Below are 18,894 nucleotides of genomic sequence, written 5' to 3' on the forward strand. Positions count from 1 at the left end.
CAGGTCCTCAAGTGAGTCCATTGCACCATAATCTTTGCTTTAATTTTAAAAAAAAGAATCTAGGCCTGACAGAAAAACACTTGAAAACGTGAAATGTAAATGCCCAGAAGCCAGAGCCAAATAAAAAGATCGTTTTTTTCGTTTAAGTCTCATGACGTTTGCAAACTAACATAATTTCTGAATGACCCTGGTGGCTGTACAACCCTTTTCAGTTCAAGTTTTACATGAAAACATTTTAAGTAATATTACTTTTTGACAAAGTACCCTTTTACGAAACGTAAAAATTTTGTTCCAATATGAGTTGATACCATCTCTTTGGCTAAGTACAGACATTCAAAAAGCCCAAGCCTGAATTGATCCAATCTTTGCAGGTTAGTCTCACCTCCATAGATTGATCTAATTTGCAAGTGAATAGGCATTCCCTTTTGATTCTGGAAATGCAGCCACAATCCTGCAGTGGTTCAGGCTAGAAGCCAGGGGGTGCCAGAGCAAGCCCTCCCTTCTTTCTAGCAGCAGCTGCAAGGCTGAAGGGAAGCTGAGCTGGGGGGAGGGTGTGGTCAGACCCTGACAGGCCACTGAGTATGACTGTGGAGGGGTTTAAGCCCCCACCCTGGCTTGTAAGGACCCCCCCGGGGTGTGCTTAGAGGGGGAAAGGGGAGGTAGCCCATGCCAGGTTTGTCCCCCAAGATGGGGACATAGCCAGACACTGGCCAGGGCAGTGCCTCAGGTGAAGGGAGGAGGCAGGGAGGGGGATTAAACTCTCCTGTCTCCCCTCTTGGACATGGGCACAAGGACCCCAGACTGGGTCTGCCTGGCTTTCCGACCCAGGATGGGCTGCGGGTGCAAGGCCCTTCCAAGCTGGCTGCAGCTTGGGCTGGGGCCACTGAAGCTGTGCGCCCAGATTGCTCCTGGCTCCTGTCCCTAGCTTAGGAAAACATCCTGTATATAGATAGAATTATTCTAATGTGTCAGTGGAAAAGCCATCTAAGTAATAAACTTACGAGGAAAAATGATTCTAAATTTATCTGACTGCTCAGACCAAAGGCAAGTAATCTTGGCATCCAGGAAAAAAAATGAAATTGTTCACAAAGGCTAGGGATAGAAATTACACATATGGAGCTGTAAGTGATTGGAAACCAGTTCCAACCTGTAACACAACAGAAATTTGATGCACATAAACCACTTTCAAAATGGCCAAAGCTGGTTTAAGATAAACCTGGATGTATGTAGCTTAATTTAGTCTAAATCAGTTTATTGACCATCTGTTGCAGATCTCCTCCAGAGTCAAGTTAGTCCTCTAGTATCCCAGAATGCTTTGCACCTCCCCCGCAAACCTCCCCTTTGCAGGGAGGGCAGGCTAGTCTTGGTCCAAGCTGTCTGCTCCACCTGATCAGGGAGGCCAGCTCTAGTGCTTCCCAGCTTCTGGCCTAGGCCACTGCAGGCATGTGGCTGCATTTCCAGAATCAGAAGTGAATGTCTGTTCACTCTCTTATTGGTTCAAATCTATGCAGTTTAGACTAACCTGCAAAGACTGAATCAATTCAGCCTCAGGCATTTTGACTGTCTGTACTTACCCAAATAGTTAAAATATTTTTTCCCATTAACTATGAATGTTGCTGCAAAAAAAACAGAAAAGAACTAAATATCATGAAAGATTTTCTGGAAGAAAATGATGCAGTGGTATTACAGTTTCTTTACATATCTGAAGTTAATTTTGACCCACAGATTTATGTTATCTAAAACAATAAGGAAGAGGTAGTTTCATAGTTTCACAGTTTCTAGCATCAGAAGGGACCTGAGCAGATGATCTAGTCTGACCCCCTGCCATGGCAGGAAAGAACACTGGGGTCAAACAACCCCAGCAAGATGTTCATCTAACCTCCTCTTGAACACCCCCAGGATAGGAGCTGCACCACTTCTCTTGGAAGTTGGTTCCAGACCCTAGCCGCCCTGACCGTGAAGTAGTGCCTCCTGATATCTAACCTAAACCTACCCTCTGCCAGCTTGTGACCATTACTCCTGGTCACTCCTGACGGTGCTCGGGGGAACAGTGACTCCCCCAGTGCCTGCTGATCCCCCCTGACTAGTTTATAACAGGCCACAAGATCCCTCCTCAGCCTTCTGTTTTGAAGGCTGAACAGGTTCAGGTCCCGTAGCCTCTCCTCACAGGGCCTGCCCTCTTGTCCCCTGATCATATGAGTGGCCCTTCTCTGGACCCGCTCCATGCTGTCGACATCCCTCTTGAAGTGTGGCGCCCAGAACTGGACGCAGTACTCCAACTGCGGCCTGACCAGTGCCGCATAGAGGGGGAAGATCACCTCTTTGGACCTGCTCGAGATGCATCTGTGGATGCATGACAAGGTGCGGCTGGCCTTCCTAACTGCCTCCCCACACTGCCGGCCCATGTTCATCTTGGAGTCAATGATGACCCCAAGATCCTTTTCCTCCTCCGTGCTGACAAGAGGGGAGTTCCCTAACCTGTAGGTATGGTGCCGGTTGTTCCTCCCCAGGTGCATCACCTTGCACTTGTCTGTGTTGAAAGCCATCCTATTCTCGTCCGCCCACCCTTGTAACCTGTCTAGGTCTGATTGTAGCCTGTTGCATCCTTCCAGTGTGACCACGTCCCCCCACATCTTTGTGTCATCAGCAAATTTGAATAGGGTGCTTTTTACCCCCTCGTCCAAATCTCTGATGAAGATGTTGAACAGTGCTGGCCCGAGGACCGAGCCCTGCAGAACCCCACTGCCCACGTCCTTCCAGGTTGAGAAGGACCCATCTACTACCACCCTCTGGGTGCGGCCCTCCAGCCAGCTGGCGACCCATTTGACTGTGTGGGTGTCTACACCACAGCCCCCCAGTTTCTTAATGAGAACGGGGTGAGAGACAGTGTTAAAAGCCTTCCGGAAGTCCAGGAAGACTATGTCCACTGCTACCCCTGCATCTAATGATCTGGTGATCTGATCGTAAAAGGCCACCAGGTTGGTCTGACAGGACCTGCCACTGATGAACCCATGTTGGGTGCCCCTAAGCATGCAGCCCCCTGCTGGCCCTTCCTGGATGTGTGCCAGCATAATTTTCTCGAACAGCTTGCCTAGGATCGAGGTAAGACTAACCAGCCTATAGTTTCCCGGGTCCTCCTTCCTACCTTTTTTGAAGATGGGGACCATCTTAAAAATCACTTAGAATGGTTTACTTGAAAAATGGAGGGATAACACATCAGGGTTTTGGGTTTTGCTTTTTTTAAAAGACCTGATTTTGGGAGATAATCCTAAATTAAATATTCTTTATTCTGATTCAGTTGGGTTTACGGTCTCTCATTCCCAAAGCAAGGTGTTTGTATAAAAGCAGTGGAAAAACCTAAATGGATTGAACCTGAGACATGCCCTGATATTGTTAACTAGGAAATTAAACTGTATGTCAAATTGCTCTGCAATATATTCTATTGTAATAAAATAATTAAAGATAAAATAATTAAAAATAAAATTGCAGCTAAATAAGTAAAGTATATATTTATAGACTCCTAGACAGCTACTTACAACTAAGTACCCTGGACTTTATAGTCATGTTACACCATTGTGAATATAAGTTACCTTTTAAAATTTTTTTGAAAATAGTGTACAGATTTATATTGTTTTGAAAATTAATGCTTTGGCTACAGGCATGTTTTCTGGGTATCTATTGCAAGATGTTTTGAATGCTATAGGGTATTTTTGCCCTTTCTTGTGAATCTGTTGCTAAATAATTAATACTTAGCTATCTTGAGGGCTTGCTGATTCCTACCCAGTAGATTGATTAAAATGCTATTTTCATTTGTATCTTCTTGGGGATTGTCTGTCAGACAATAGACATTTAACTAGCTTATTCTTCTCAGATATTTTTTTCTAATTAGTTACTGTTTATAAAAATGCTTAACATTCTGTTCTTTCCCCCCTAGGGCAATGAATAGATGTTTAGATTTGCCTAAGTTTAGGAAGAAAGGACAGTATTATTAGTCTTTTACAGCATCAAATTAACAGTCAGGAGCCATGGACTCTATTGTCAGATTTACCACAGACACTATTTGTGACTTTGGGCAGAGACTTTGGCAGGCCAGTTAAGGTTTAATCATGCTCTCAGTGAGGGTATGGCAAATGTCCCACTGATGTCCACAGGAGAGGGATTGGGTAAAACTACAAACAGATGCTACATCTGACATGGGAGAAACCATTTTCTCCTGGGACAAAGTGTGAAGATTCAGAGGTCCATGTCCATTGTCTGAGGACATCCCCTAAAAAAGTTTGCAGAATGAGAAGTATTACCAGTATGTCCTGGGACATTGTTAAGTGCATCTGAACAGTTGTCCCAGGACTGCATCATGAAATCAATGGCAGAAAATTTGCAGTGCGCTTTGCCACTCACTATTCTCCGACTGGAAGGACAGTGTGTTTACACAACAATCCCACAACATTTCTTTTCCAGGACAAACACAGCCACAATTAGTCCCAATACAAAGGCAACATATATTTACAGCTTAGCCCACTTCCTCTTGCTCAGCACATGCCAAATGTTGGAAAAAATCTAGCATACACACTAAAGCAGAACTGAGAACATGCTATTAAGATGCCTGAGAATAAGAGTTTGAAATGGCAGCAGGCATACACCAAGCAGCAGCTATACATGTATTTTGGTATGTTGGCAAGTATGGAGCAGGGAGAAGCAGGTAGATATGTTTTCACAGCAGAACTACCTTGCATGGTTGGAGGTGGCATAAATATACCCAGAACTACAGAGACTGTTAATCACATCCACATGCTCATGGAGAAACTATGGGTGAGTGCAACTCTACAGTTTGCTCACTGATCCATCCATCCAACCTGTTATTCTGAACCAAGCTCATTTACTCAGACTTTGTTTAGGAAAATGAATGCATTTTTAATATCTGGGAAGAATCCTGAGATCTTTGGTTGGAATATACTACAAAATTGCAATGAACTGTTATTGTACTTGCTTATATGTTCATGGCACCCATCATATCTTGGCAAAATTTGTGTCTATTCAGGCCACAGACAATCACTTTCTACTGTGAGGGTTGCTGTTCTCTCAGTAGAAACCGTGAATGTTCTGCTCTGAGAAAAACCCAGGAATAACCAGAGTTAAATAGTTCCTGGGAGAGTTTCTCCTGGGAGAGTGAATATCTGAACATAATCCCTTGTGAGAAGTCCTATTTATTTAATGCATCATAAGAGCTGATTAATGATAATCAATGACATATCCTAATCCAATCAAATTTTCTTTAGAAAATATAGTGGCAGATACCTGTGTTTTTACTTTCTAAAAACTGAACTTTAAGCAGGGTGCAGGATTGAAAGAACTCCACCTCTTATGAGAGTCCCCATGTGCTTTTGATTCTGTCAAATCAGAGAAACATGTTGAATTACCAATCAATACATTTCATCTATGTTCATGTATAACCACTTACCAGCATTTCACATTGCAGAACAAAGAAATTGACTATTATTGTCGGACTCTCAGTCAGCTTAGGCTGTTGCTGCTGATGGCAATGAAAAAGAACTGTTAAACACCCTTAGAGTATGATAGTTCCTTATTGGAATTTTGTCAAATCTAGTTTTGAAAACCCTATCACTGTGAACATTTAAATCTTGACTTGACAAAACACTAACAAATATACAATAGGAAACAATCCTGCACTGGCAAAGAAATAGACTATATGACTTAATAAGTCTTTTCCATCAAGTCCTATGATTCTATGGTTCATTAATAATGACTGATGATTTTTTATGGCTTCAGGTACAGATCTAAAGCAAGACAGTGTGAGGAGAGAGAAAAAAGGATGAAAAACATGAGAGAAAGAAGTATGATAAAGAACTTCGTATCTAAGAAAGTTGTGTGGTTAAAGCACAGGATTGGGACCACAAAGATATAAGTTCAATTCCCACGTCTGCCATCTACTTCATGAATGACTATGCCAGATCTCTTAAACTGAAATTCAAGTTGGACAATGAGGTGCTTTCAGCTTAGTGAGCTTAAAAATTAGATATCTTCCCCTGGAAAACAATTCAAAGAAATAGCACAACTGAATGTCATGACTAGCAGGATGGAATCACACGCTCCCTTTCTTGCTCTACCTTCAGCCTCGTGAATTTTGACCTTTTTGCCACTGGTAATTTAGAAGGAAAACCAGAGAACGCTTCTACCCAAAGTGTCCCGTAGGCACGAGCACAACCACCTCTTCTGGCTGTGTTCTTGTCTAATACCAACTACATCCACTTCTCTTTGTACTGAATTCAGTGCTCTTCAGTGGATTAAATTTGCTCTACACCTGTCTACTGGACTGGATACTATGAGGATTTTGTGCGTATGTGCTACTCCACCTCATATCTGGATCACAACTGAGCTCAGACAGGAGCCAGATGCCTCTTCTCAGACTTGTTGGGGAGAAGTTTCTGTGCATGTGCAGATGTCTCAATTCAAGTATCTAGGGATCTCCTCAGTACAAGGACAGTGAATGAATTTGAGTGCCCAATAAGTTTTGTGGATGTAAACATGGAATAGATCACTTGCTGTGATTTAGGCACCTAAATTCCATCTAAGTCTCAATTGGCCACGCAGTTTATCAAACCATGTCTCTCTGCTTCAGGTCAAACAGTCTAAATAAGATTCATTTCTAGCCTAAGACGAACCACTGTAAATTTAATTCCGTAACGAGAGTTTGAGATTTGTATAACTGAAATCAGGTGCTTATAAAATTCCACTTAACTTTATTGCCAGCATTTTATACCAAGGCATGGTTCTAAATGTACAATTTTTCATATGTGAGTTGGAATGTGTCTGCAGAAATCCTGTTTACCTTTTCTGTTCTGTTACTGCTCTTAAGCAAACTGCCTACTTGTAATTAATTACGGTTTTGGCTTTCTGGCTGACATGCTTAAAGACCTTTCAAGACAACCTAAAAATTAAAGTTTATTCATATATTCACTATTTTATTAGTAGAAAGAAAAAATAATGTAAAGGGTCCTTCTTTGTACAGAAATAAACAACAATGTTTAGCACTCTACAGCACTTTATGGGTCCTAATGTACTTTTAAAAAGATGGCAAACATTATCATTCCATGTTACAAATGGAGACCTACAGCACAGAAGAAGGTAAAATGATTTCTTCTGTGAAGAACTCTGGTACAATTGGGAATACAACCATGGCTGTCTGGCTCTCAAAAAGTACATAATCCCTGAATTCACTGCTTTCCATCTTATTTTGCCAGCATATCCAAGATACTAAGAAATACTAAAAAGCCATGAAAAGTACATTTTACATCTATGACAGTAAGAAGTGGCATGAGGACACAGTATATCACAGTCTACTGGGAAACTAAAAATGGAACACATCTTTCAAAATAGAAAGGAATAATGTGAAAAAGCCCCATCCGCAGAGACTCAAATCCTTTTGCAGATTAGTACTTTAGTTTGGGCCCATCTACATGTGCAATTAGTGCAACTGAATATAATGGGAGTAAACTAATCCCAAAATCACCAACTACACATCAATTTAGGTGCAGTAATTTACTGCAGCATAGGATAGTGCCTGTGTCTGATGGGAATATCCTATGCCAGAGTAATGTACTACACATTAATTGTGGTACATGTGTAGACAGTGATGCTTTTTACTGCACATTAAATTAGTCTGATATGCAGTAAAGTGTACATGTAGACACACCCTTCTAGTAGTAATAATAATTTATTTTTATTAACAATTAACTATGAATTAACACTGCAATAAAAAATGAACAATGAAAAGTCATCCTTACTATTCTGGCCATGGTTTGAAACACTGCATACCAGTTTATGAAAAAAACAGGGAGTCAAACCAATCTGCCACTAGCATATTAGGTGATCAAAGTCTGAGGTGAGGAAGAGTTGTGTAAGAGTATAATCACCTCCAGATGACACAAAAGGGAAGTCATTTCCTCCCTGGGGACATTCCATGGACATCCACTGATACAAGTCAGGGAAGAAGGCTCCTTCCCATTTAAGGTATATGTGTTTTCCTGTTTGGTTTCCTAACCATGCCCTGACAATTTTGTAACTTTCCTTCAGCCCTTTAACTGGAAGAGGAATCTCCCCCATTGTCTGCTTGCCCCTCACATTAGAGGGTGGAGATGTGGTTGTGAACCAGTAAAAATAAACAAGCCAAGGGAAACAAAGAGCTCTGATTTTCTCCCAGAGGATGAGGAAATAATTAAAGGCCAAACTGCCTGAGGACATCCTTTTACATGGAGGTGTGAAGCCAGCTTACAGTGTAAATGATAATAAAGGAAGGGAAGAGAAGCATTAAATCATCTTATTGAATCAGGACCAAACAAGTCATATCAGGAAAAATGCTAATGGAATTGCAAAATATTAAGATTCATCTTACAGCATTTAGGGCCAGATTGTGTCCTATGTGTCATATAAAGATAGGCCTAATAATGGAGGGTGGGGCTGAGTTGTTCCCAAAAGAAATTCAGGGAGGGATTAGTCCTTGGCACACAATCCTTCTCCAAGGTCTCTGATGAATGGGCTACACCATCTACAGACCAATGGAGATGCAGGAGCTGAGACCCAGACCCGCTTGTCCACATGGCTCTCCTGGAAAAGAGCAAGCCCTGAACTCCTCCCAGTCAACAGGGTCTGCAATTATGACTGGTGTATAACATGGACAGGAAACTATTTCACCCCACCTTTCACCCAACCCTTTCCCACTGTAAACCTACTCACAAGCCAGCCTGTAAAGAACAGCTAAAAACATATTACAAAAAATCATCATCTACATTACAAAACAGCTGTTAAATCATATGCTTTATGAATCTGTTTTCATGCAGTGTAATAAAAGCTGCTATTGTTTTATACCAAATGTAAAGTGGCTTGAATCTTTTACAGAAATTATTGTGGTTCACTGTTTTGGCTGCATGTCCACTGGAGCAGCAGTAGTAAGAATAACTGTTATATATTGCTTTTCATCTCAGAATTTTGCAGCACTTTTCAAACACAGGGTCCAAACCTGAAGTACTTCAGATCTGAACACCAGTCCTGCAGGTTTCTGATTGCCTCTAAGTGTTCACTGCATTAAAATCAATGGGGATTGAAGTGATTTTTCAGCTCCTCTTGAGGTCAGGCCCATCAACCTTTCTCTGGAATCAGTGGGATACTTGAATGTGCAAGAAATGACAGTATAAACTTTTCATTTGTTATCTTTTACAACCCACTACAAAGCATGTAAGGATCACTTTGCCTGCTACTAAAATACAGCTGCTTCCAAAGTGGTATAAAGCAGCTCTTGACAATGTACAGAAACACTGTACAACTGTTTCAATCAAAAGATAAAATTACATAGATAAAAATGTCTAATTCTATAATTTCTGTCAATTTTAATTCAACACAGAAAGAAGTTGTTACAACTTAATTGCTCTTACCGTACAGTAAAAGATGTTTGTAATGAAGGGTGATAAGCAGTAGCATGAATGAACAGTTGCCAAGCAACCAACAAATAAAGGTTCCCAGTAGCATGACCTCTCTTTAAAAGATAAAGCTCTATCCATAATTATTTTTAAAAATCCATTTCTGTACTGAGCAAATCATGCTTGTAACTCTAATCAAGGTCTTCTTCATACAAACTGAAACCAAATCTGTTATATGACATATCACAAAATAACAACTAAAACATATTCAACTTGCCCTTTAACAGGATGGAGAGTGGCAGGGCTTGGAGATGGCAAGTGGTCAGACAATAAATTGTAATCCAAAATGGAGGGGTGAGCAGCCTGAGCAATTAAACAAGAGCATTGGAGAGAGGAGTTGTATTAAATACTTCCACCCATCATCAATAAGAAGCCCTGTAGGATTTTAACTCCACAAACGGATACATTAAGTCTGGAGGGGTAGAAGGGCTAGGAAAAGAGATGTAACTTCAAATGTTTTAAAATGTATATAATCCAGCATTCCATCTTTATAAACTCTTACAACTCAGTCCTACCAACTGTATAAAAAGAGCAGAGGTGCCTAGAGCAAGTACTGACCTTTGAGATGGATTCAAATAAAACTGACAAAGAGAGGCATAAATCTAAAACCAGTTAAGGGAGATGGTATACTCACTCTGAGAAAACAATAAATGGGAATATATGAATTTCACAATGTTTTCTTGTAGGATGGCTTCTTGGATGATGAAAGTAGAATAAATTTAAATCAATAAATTCAATATCTATTGTATCAAGATTATATGTCATAAAGTATTAATATATTACCTTTTACTATGTTTACCTTGCAGTGTTCACTATATGTTTTAACTACATTTTTTTCTTAAAAGTTGAGTGGTACTAGTCTGATGTTCAAATACCAACCAAATAAAAAACAGTACCACAAGATAGGATACATTATAATTTTAAATCTTTTTAAAGATCACATTAACCCTAAAGAGTTAACATATTCGACTGTAAACTCTTTGTGACAGAGATGATATTTTGGTTCTGTGTTTGTACGCAGACAGTTGGGCCCATAAGCATTCCTAAAATCCTGATGGTAATTAAGATGTATATTTCATTCCTGTGGTAGATTAATCTATTGGCATTCTTGAATACAGGAAGTATCTTTTGAATTATGGCAGGCAATGCAATAATCCAATCTTTAATCTGCATGCATATTTCTTCTTCACACCGGAAAGAAGACATAGTAATACCTGCCTTTTATGATGGAAGAATGAGAAAAGCCTTCCATTACCTATCGGAGCTGTAACTTTCTGATTAAAATTAATTTATACTAATGCTGCAGTGTAATGCTAGATCTATAACTTAGTTCATCAGAAGCCTTTACAGGTCATTTTCTTTGTGTCTGCTTTTCCTGAGTAAGTAGAGACAACGCTAAAGCACATCAAAATTTGTTTCCAAGTAACAGACCTTATATCAAGCTAACCATACCCTCCACCAGTATTAACAGATAGTCTTGCATCCTTATACAATACAGGGTATTGACCTGCACTCCTTCAGAAAAAGTGCACTCAGTTCAAAGGATGCTTTTTTCTGAGTAAGAAATGAAGAACTTGCACCTTCAAAAATTTTAATGTAATGTACCTAAAAACTAATATGAAGGGTGGGATGAGCTCCTTTCAGTACACATGGCAGTGGTTTTATACTTAGTATCAAAAATATCCCTAATTGCTTCCTTGCATGCATTTTTCAGGCTTCCCTCTTTAACAAGCTCTTATTACAATACCACACAGAACTTGCAATCCTAATGACTAAAGCTTCCAATTGAAAAAGCACATAAAGGTGAAACTGGCAGAATTTTTCCTCCCAATTAATTGTTTATCCCCTCACAATTACAGACTGAAGAGTTAAAATGATCAGTTTTTACACTCAGAAAGACTCAAAGCACAGGGATTTAAAGGTCACCCATTTACCATGCAGCAGGAGTAGGACACTAATTGTGAAGTTTGTTAACAATGAAAACAAAGAGGCTCTCAGTTGCTTCCTGCCACAGAAGAATGCTGCTTGACAGTATTTCTCTGAAGTTTTGATTTCAGTGTGTTTTGTTCCTCAATATGGAATTTAAGTACCATGTCTATTAAAAAGGAGTGGAGGGAGAAGGCTGCATTGTTTTCAGGTGAAATTATGCTCACTTCAAGATCTCCCCTAGGGTCCCAAGCATATAAATATATATAGCAGAAGGCTGTAGAAAATAGAATATAATAGTCTGCATTAGACAAGAGATCAGGAGGAACAATATTGTCGCTAGGATTTCTCACAACACGGATCCACTTAATGAGATCAGCCCAGATCCTCCAAATCCTCTCTTACCCAATAATCCTTACTCAAATGCTCAGTTCCATTGACTTGGATAAGGCTGCCAGGCCAATGCATCTTTACCCTCATGAGTAAGGATATGCAGGATCAGAGTCTGGATATGAAAACAGTTTTACGATACTTATGTTGTCTGTTGACACAGGCAGCTTGATTGAGGAGAATTTTTTCTATTAAAAATTGTGAACCTGGTTCTAATCCCATGTAAATAAACAACTGAAGAATAGAAACACTCAGGCTAGGGAGAGACATTACACATAAACCAATTTAAGTGATCGGAAACTGCTTTAAACCTGTAGCAGAACAGATGTTCAGTGCACATAAACCAGTTTGAGAATGGCTGAAACCGGTTAGAGATCAACCTGGTTGAATGTAGTATCTGACTTAACTGTGTGGCTCAAACCAGTTTACGCAATGTCTGTCCCAGACCCCTAACTGTAGACAAGTGTCAACTTTATGAAAACATTACATATCTAAGAGTCACATTTACTGCTTTAATCCTTGCCAACCCCTATAGATGTTAGTAGAGATGTTCCTCTGGTGGATCTTCAACAGGGGAAATTGCCAAGGAAATTCTTAATTATCAAGCAATGCAAGAAATAATTAAAAACCTAACAGAAAAGTATTTTCTCACCTGAAAATGACATTCTTCTACATAGATTTTCAAAAAAAAAATCCCGGCAGATTACTACAGGAATTCTATACCAAAGATCAGTCACTTAGCAGGACAAGTCTAAATTTCAAATATTTTGGTAAAAGGTATTATCCTATTTTAGAAACTAATGCATACATCTTACTTCTGAAATGAACCTAAACAAAACACTTGGGGATAGCCTAAGAATTTATCAGCATTGGTACACAATTGCTCACACAAGTAGACTTGACAACTTCAATGACAGTGCTATTATGCTTAATGTCTCAGCACAGTGGAGTTTGACAGTCTAGATTTTATTCTGTCCTACAATACAGGCAACATGTTCAAAGATGATCACCAAAACTCTAGTGATGCCCATAAACTTAAAAAAATAAAAGCTAAAAGCTTCTTTAACTGATTCTGACATGAATCCTAGATTTCACAGTGACTACCTGAACACTCATAAATACTTAAAATAAACCATGGATACAGCACTCTCTTATATGAGTCAGGGTAACCCTTGCATTCACTTCAGTTACATTAAGTGTGGAACCTTTAAGGCAATACTGTGGTTAACGCAATAAATATATTATTCTTGTTTAGATATAACTCATTGAGACATGTATCAAAATACTACGTATTACATAAACTTTATCAGTGATGTTCATCCATTTCAGAAATTACAAATCAGCTACCATTGGAAGCACTGGAAACTCTTCCCTATAGCCAGAACAAATTTTGCAGACAACATAAAAGACAGTAATGCTCACACAAGAGTACAAAGTTCAGCATCCTATGTTTTTGTCAAGAACATACTACCAATATTTAACAACTATGAACTTCAATAATATCCCTTGAGAATTAATCTTGCTCACAGTCTAACAAATCTGAGTCATAAACAAAGAAATCAAGATTTATATATAAATGTTACTTAACATGTAACATGTTAGACCAAATGAAGCACAATTACAAGAGGAAAAGGACAGACCCACATTTCCAACGTCCAACAGGTATTTCAACATTTCATATAAGTTTTAATATAACAAAAGCATGTAAAATAAATAGATCTTGAATTCATAGAAAGCCCCTTTTTGGATAAAGGCAGTAACATCATCTTTTGTTTTCCAAACTACCAGAACAATGTGGCAATGAGTTTGACCACGGGCACTTTTTAGAGACAGGCTATTTTCAATGTTTAGTTTAATGGCTCTTGAAATAAAGTCACCATACTCTGTGTTAGTGATTTACTACAGGGGTTAAGAGTTTTACAGGGCTGATGCAGACACAAGGAATTGAGGGGCACAGTACCACCACACTATTATGAAATCTTTTGCTTTGCATTCCCCTGCTCTGTGACCATGGTTACTCTCAGTATTACAACAAAAGAGAACTGAAAATTTCAGCTCTATCCAAGGATAAAGGCAAAACAGCTGGTATTACACTCCAAAGGAAAAGAAAGATAGCATGTACAGAATCTCATGGGTACCTGCTCCCTCCCCTAGCTCCCACCCCTCCACCCCCAGCTGTTTTTATTCTTCATGGTACTCTCTTTGTCCCCCAAATCTGTCATTTTCCATAAGGCAGGGGTGACAAAAAAATGAGTGCTTCTACTTTTCCTTGAAACCCTCTGTCATACTGTGGCTGGCCTTCTCTTCATGCTCCCCTCAAACTATTCTCTGGCTCATTCCATCTTTCTCTTGCCTCCCACACTAGCTCCATCTGCTGCCCATCTCTTCAGAAGAGCCTGCTGCTGGCAAAGCAATCTACAGTTGAAGGAGGAAGCTCTGTAACTAGAATTTCTTCTTTATCCCCAAGTGTGGGAAACCTAGAGAGGGTACAGAGGGCTATCCAGCTTCCTAGCCCATATCCACAAATGGAAAAAGGAAATTGAGCCCATGGACAAGTAAAAGATCAAAATGCCCGAGTGAGTCCTGAGGTGTAAAAGTTTAATTTTTATTTAGATTGCAGTAGTTTCCAAAAACTGTTATCAGGGTCAGGTTTCCATTGTGCTAGCCACTGTAGAAACACAGTTAAAGTCATGGTCCCTGCCCCAAAATGTTTACAATCTAATACAAGGACAATATACTGGGGGAAAATGTGGTGGAGGGAAAGGGGGCAGAATAATAGTGGTGGATAAGCAGTAGTGACAAGGAAGACCAAAAGTGTGGCTAGGAGAGGAGATCTTACTGATGGGGTAGAGAAACTAGGATTATATGGGTATACAAAGCAAGACCACTGATGCATCTTATGTTAAGAGATCTTGGGAAGATGAGCCCAAAAAACGTGTGGCTGGTGAACTCTTAGTGACAGAAAGGACACAATTGGTATTGTATGACGGAAGAGCTTTCAGAGGGGAGACCAAAAGTGTGCACGCTGGTGAGTTTTGTGGGTGGCCTTCTCTTCATGCTCCCCTCAAAGTATTCTCTGGCTCACTGTATCTTTCTCTTGCTTTATCTTGTTCTATCGGAACAAGATACATAAAAGATCTTGGGGAGAGTATAGGGGGAATTTACCATCTTGGGACACAACAAGAGTGGTTTGAGGAGATGAGTGTGGAAGGAGAAAAGACATAAAATGTAAGGATTTGTTATGGTAAGACCTGATCCAGGGACCAGGGTACCTCTGAGGGAGATTTTGTTACCAGAAGGAAAGGGCAGGAACAAACGTTAGTAGGTGAAAGTTGAGGGTGAAGTTATTAATTACGGGTCCTTATTGTGTAAAGATTACCTTTGAAAAATCAACGAGGAACGGGAACTAAAGAATTGGGAACTGGGAATAAGGAACCAACTTCAGCCTCATGGGTGGAAGCTAGGATGGGGAAAGGAGGTGTTGTGAGAAGAGGAGACAGATGTGTGTGGGTGGGAATGTATGCGGGAGAGAGAAAGATCTTGGGGACAAGAGTATATTTGTATCAGAAGGAGCTCTAGGAATACAAGCGTGTGTGTGAGACAGTCAGGATGGGAGTGAGTGTCTGTGTATGGGTGTAGCAGAAAGTTCGTAGAGGCAGACTGGAGAGAGAAGGGTAAGGAGAGGTAGCAGAAGGACAGAATGATAATGTGAATGGAAACTGGAGAAACGTGTAAAATCGGGGGCACAGTGGAAGGGAGAGAGAGGGAGAAGTGGAAGAACTGGAGAGAAAGAGAGATTAGGGGAAAAAAGAATCAGGAAAAGATTCAGAAACAAAAAGATAGATCAGGGCACACAGTAGGAGGAAAGGAATCAAGGAAGGAAAAGGAAGGGAGACTAATTCCAAGAAAAAGAAAGCGTCAAAGTACTTAATGGAAAGCATGAATAACAACTGAAAAACCGGCTGGCTTAGAGGAGGGGATGGAAATGGAGGTTCACCCTGAAATTTCACTATGGCAGCAAATTTCCTAAGGTTGGCCCTGCCTGGGTAACCCCACATTTATTCTTCTACATTAAAGGAAAAAAAAACGTTTCTTCCTCTGCCCCGCCCTCCAACTTCTGTTCAGTAGCTGCACCTATGTGCCATTTGTTCAGTCATTTCAAGTTACAAGAAAATGGGTATGTTTCAATTAATAGTCTGACAAATACCTAGTGACAAAGAACTATGCTAATCTAGCACGTTTCCTTCTCCCGCACCTCAGGCCCACCTTAGATTCCCTTTCATTCATCCTTCCTCCAAAAAAACAAAACCCCACAAAGAAATAATAAGAGCAACACATCTGAAGTCAGGGATGATGGTGCCACATTCCCTGAGCTGTTCTGTATACATTGCATCGCAGCTGCTTTTCTCGTGCCACTGGGGTTTGTGTTTAGGGTTTCACACACACCATATGTGAGGGGCATTGCCAGGGCACAGTGATGTGCTCTGGCGCTCAGCGTCATGCTTTGTGCTGCCAGAGATAACGGGATTGTGGGTCTGAAAGGCACGGATCAAACAAGAGATCTCAGAACAGATAAACTGGGCTATTTGCTGCAGGAAAGACAAACCTTTATGTATGTGTGTGTGCTTGAGAGAGAGAGATGCGTGTGTGTGATATGTCTGATGCATGTGATGTGTGTGTGATATATGTTATATATGTGTTATATGTGTCTGATGTGCTTGTGATATCTGTGATGTCTGTGCGGTGCGTGTTATATATCTGTGTATGTTGTGTGTGTGTCCTGGCTGCTCACAAGACATGGCTGGGGAGCTGTCGCTTTATTGAATCAACCCAAATATTTCAGCAGCAGCCCTTGGAAGGGGAGGGAAAACCGGAACCAGATGGGCGCACAGAGCAGCAGCCCCGCTCGCTCACATCCCCGAGCCCGACCTTACCTCCACATTGAAATACTGCTCCGCTCCGCACACCGTAGCACATAAAATCCAAAGCAAGGCTTGCAAGAACCCCCCCCGGGACGGCTGCACGAAATCCAAGCGGCTCCCAGTGCTGAATGGGAGTACGAGCATAGTGCCCGGGCTCCAGCGGGCGGAAGAGCTCCTGCTCCACGACCGGGCGGGCGAGCCGCGTGCCGGCGGGCACCCCCGCGTGCGGGTCGAGCCGCGCGGGGGCAGCAGCAGCAGCAGCAGCAGGAGGAGGAGAAGCGGACACTCGGCTCCAAAGCGCGGCTCGCGGCAGCCGGGTCAGCTCCTGCTCATCCACATCGCCAGCCCGTACGGAGGGAATGTGGCGCCCGAGTGCCGCCGCGGCTCCTGCACGGCTTCTCCTTCGCGCGGCAGCCGCCTCTCGGTGTCCTCCCCCTCCTCCTCCTCCCCCTCCTGCTGGGAAAGGCCTCGGCTGCCTGCCTCTGCTCCCTGCCCTGCCTCTGCCTCTGCCTCTGCCTCAGCTCACTCCTCGCCCCGCTCTCCTCCACTCCAGAATGTTCATCCGTGATCTACATAACTCCTCCTCCTCCCCGGGCAGCCTCCTCGCCCGCATCTTAAAGGAGACGGGCTGGAGCGGCGGCTGCGGCACGCGCCAGCCGCCCGGGCTCGGCGCGGGACAGCCTCGGAGAGAGCCTGGCGAGCGCGCTTCATGTCTTCTCCCCTCTCGCACGCACTCGCATTAGACTACCTCGGTGAAAATCACACAGACCGCCTGCTGAAAGCAGTGCTGACGAGAGAGGAGTTCGGTCCCGGCGAACGAACACTTCTTTGCCTTCTTCCCCACAGATGAAAAAGGAGGCTGGAGGATTTTTACAAGGCATTGGACTGTGGACTGTATTGGAGTCTATTTCTCCCTTAATATATACATTCCCCTTCTTTCCGAAAGGTGCTGTGGCACTGAATTAATGTGCAGCCTTAGCATTAAGTTCTCTCTACAGATTTCCCCCGCTTTCTCACTCCCTCCCTTGCGTACATCGCTATACTGGCCTTCCTACATGTTTCTGGAATTGAGTTCTCCGCACACTTACTCAAATACTCTCTCCATGAAACTTATATTACGTAGCCTCCATTAAAAAGGACCATTGCCAGTTCTTCTGCTAGCCTTTCAGGATAGAACTCACGGTGCCTTTGCCATGAAGTACAAGCCTAAGGGTCTTTATAAACCAAGCTTTGTAGAAAGTAGGTGTTATCAAATTACCATGATTTTCTTCATAGAGCTTACAAACAGGTAGGGAAAGCACTTCTGCTGGCCCGATTGGCTCAAAACACCTTACAAAAAGTCTACCATGTATTCTTTAAAAAAAACCCCAAAACAGAACCAAAAAAACCCTATGCTGTCCAAAAGCAACGTGGTGCATATTCATTTGATCAAAACTGGCCAACGCTAACTGATAAAGCTCAAAAGGGTATCATACATGCTGCTTTTAATAGAGACCCTCAAAGATCTGTTCTTGAACCAATGTGATCCAGTGTCTTTATGAAGCAGATGGAGGATAATATAAAAGCATTCCCATAAAGTTTACAGATGACACAAAAATGAGTGGAATGCTTAAAAATGATATAGGACGGTCACTTAAATCCATTCAAGCAGTGCCTTTAAATGCAACCAAATAAAGACAGACATATAAAAAGAAAGAATATGGGTCACTCCTGCAGCATAGAAAACTGTAACCTGGAAAGCGGTAACTTAGGAAAGACCTCAATGGTCATTCTGGAAAAGTAAATAATCATACTGCCTCTAAGTGATCTTATGCCTAAGGGATGTCCAGTATAGTTCTTCATATAGAAACACAAATATATTGGAGTAGACAGGTGGTGTTACTTCAGATGTTGGGGTCAGTAAGTGGAATACCAAAACATTGCACCTAGTTATAGTGTCCACACTATAAAAAGGTTGTTAAAAAACAGAATGATTCAGAAATTTTCTGCGAGACCGATCCACCCTGGAAAAACCCAACAATAAATGCTGTTATTACTTATTTAACTATCAAGGAGGTTACAAGCTGACTTAATCACAGTTCAGAAATACCTACAAGTGGAAAAAAATTTTGGTGGAGGAAGGCTCCTAGTCTGGCAGACAAGGGCAATGACTAGCATTTAAACTG

At 41.5% G+C, this 18,894-nt stretch overlaps 1 protein-coding gene across 1 annotated transcript in view; it reads right to left on the reverse strand.

The window, feature by feature from the left end:
* MMP16 (matrix metallopeptidase 16) overlaps nucleotides 1-17,267 on the reverse strand; it is a 294,816-nt gene extending 277,549 nt beyond the window's left edge. The window contains exon 1 of the mRNA XM_090040277.1: nucleotides 16,742-17,267. Coding sequence (XP_089896403.1) covers nucleotides 16,742-16,873 — 132 coding nt within the window. The 5' untranslated portion in view covers nucleotides 16,874-17,267. The remainder of the gene's footprint in view (nucleotides 1-16,741) is intronic.
* Between the last annotated feature and the right edge of the window lie 1,627 nt (nucleotides 17,268-18,894).

This window comes from Crocodylus siamensis, chromosome 3 (assembly GCF_052110815.1).
Source record: "Crocodylus siamensis isolate JL-2025a chromosome 3, ASM5211081v1, whole genome shotgun sequence".
In the NCBI taxonomy this organism is placed as follows: Eukaryota; Metazoa; Chordata; order Crocodylia; family Crocodylidae; genus Crocodylus; species Crocodylus siamensis.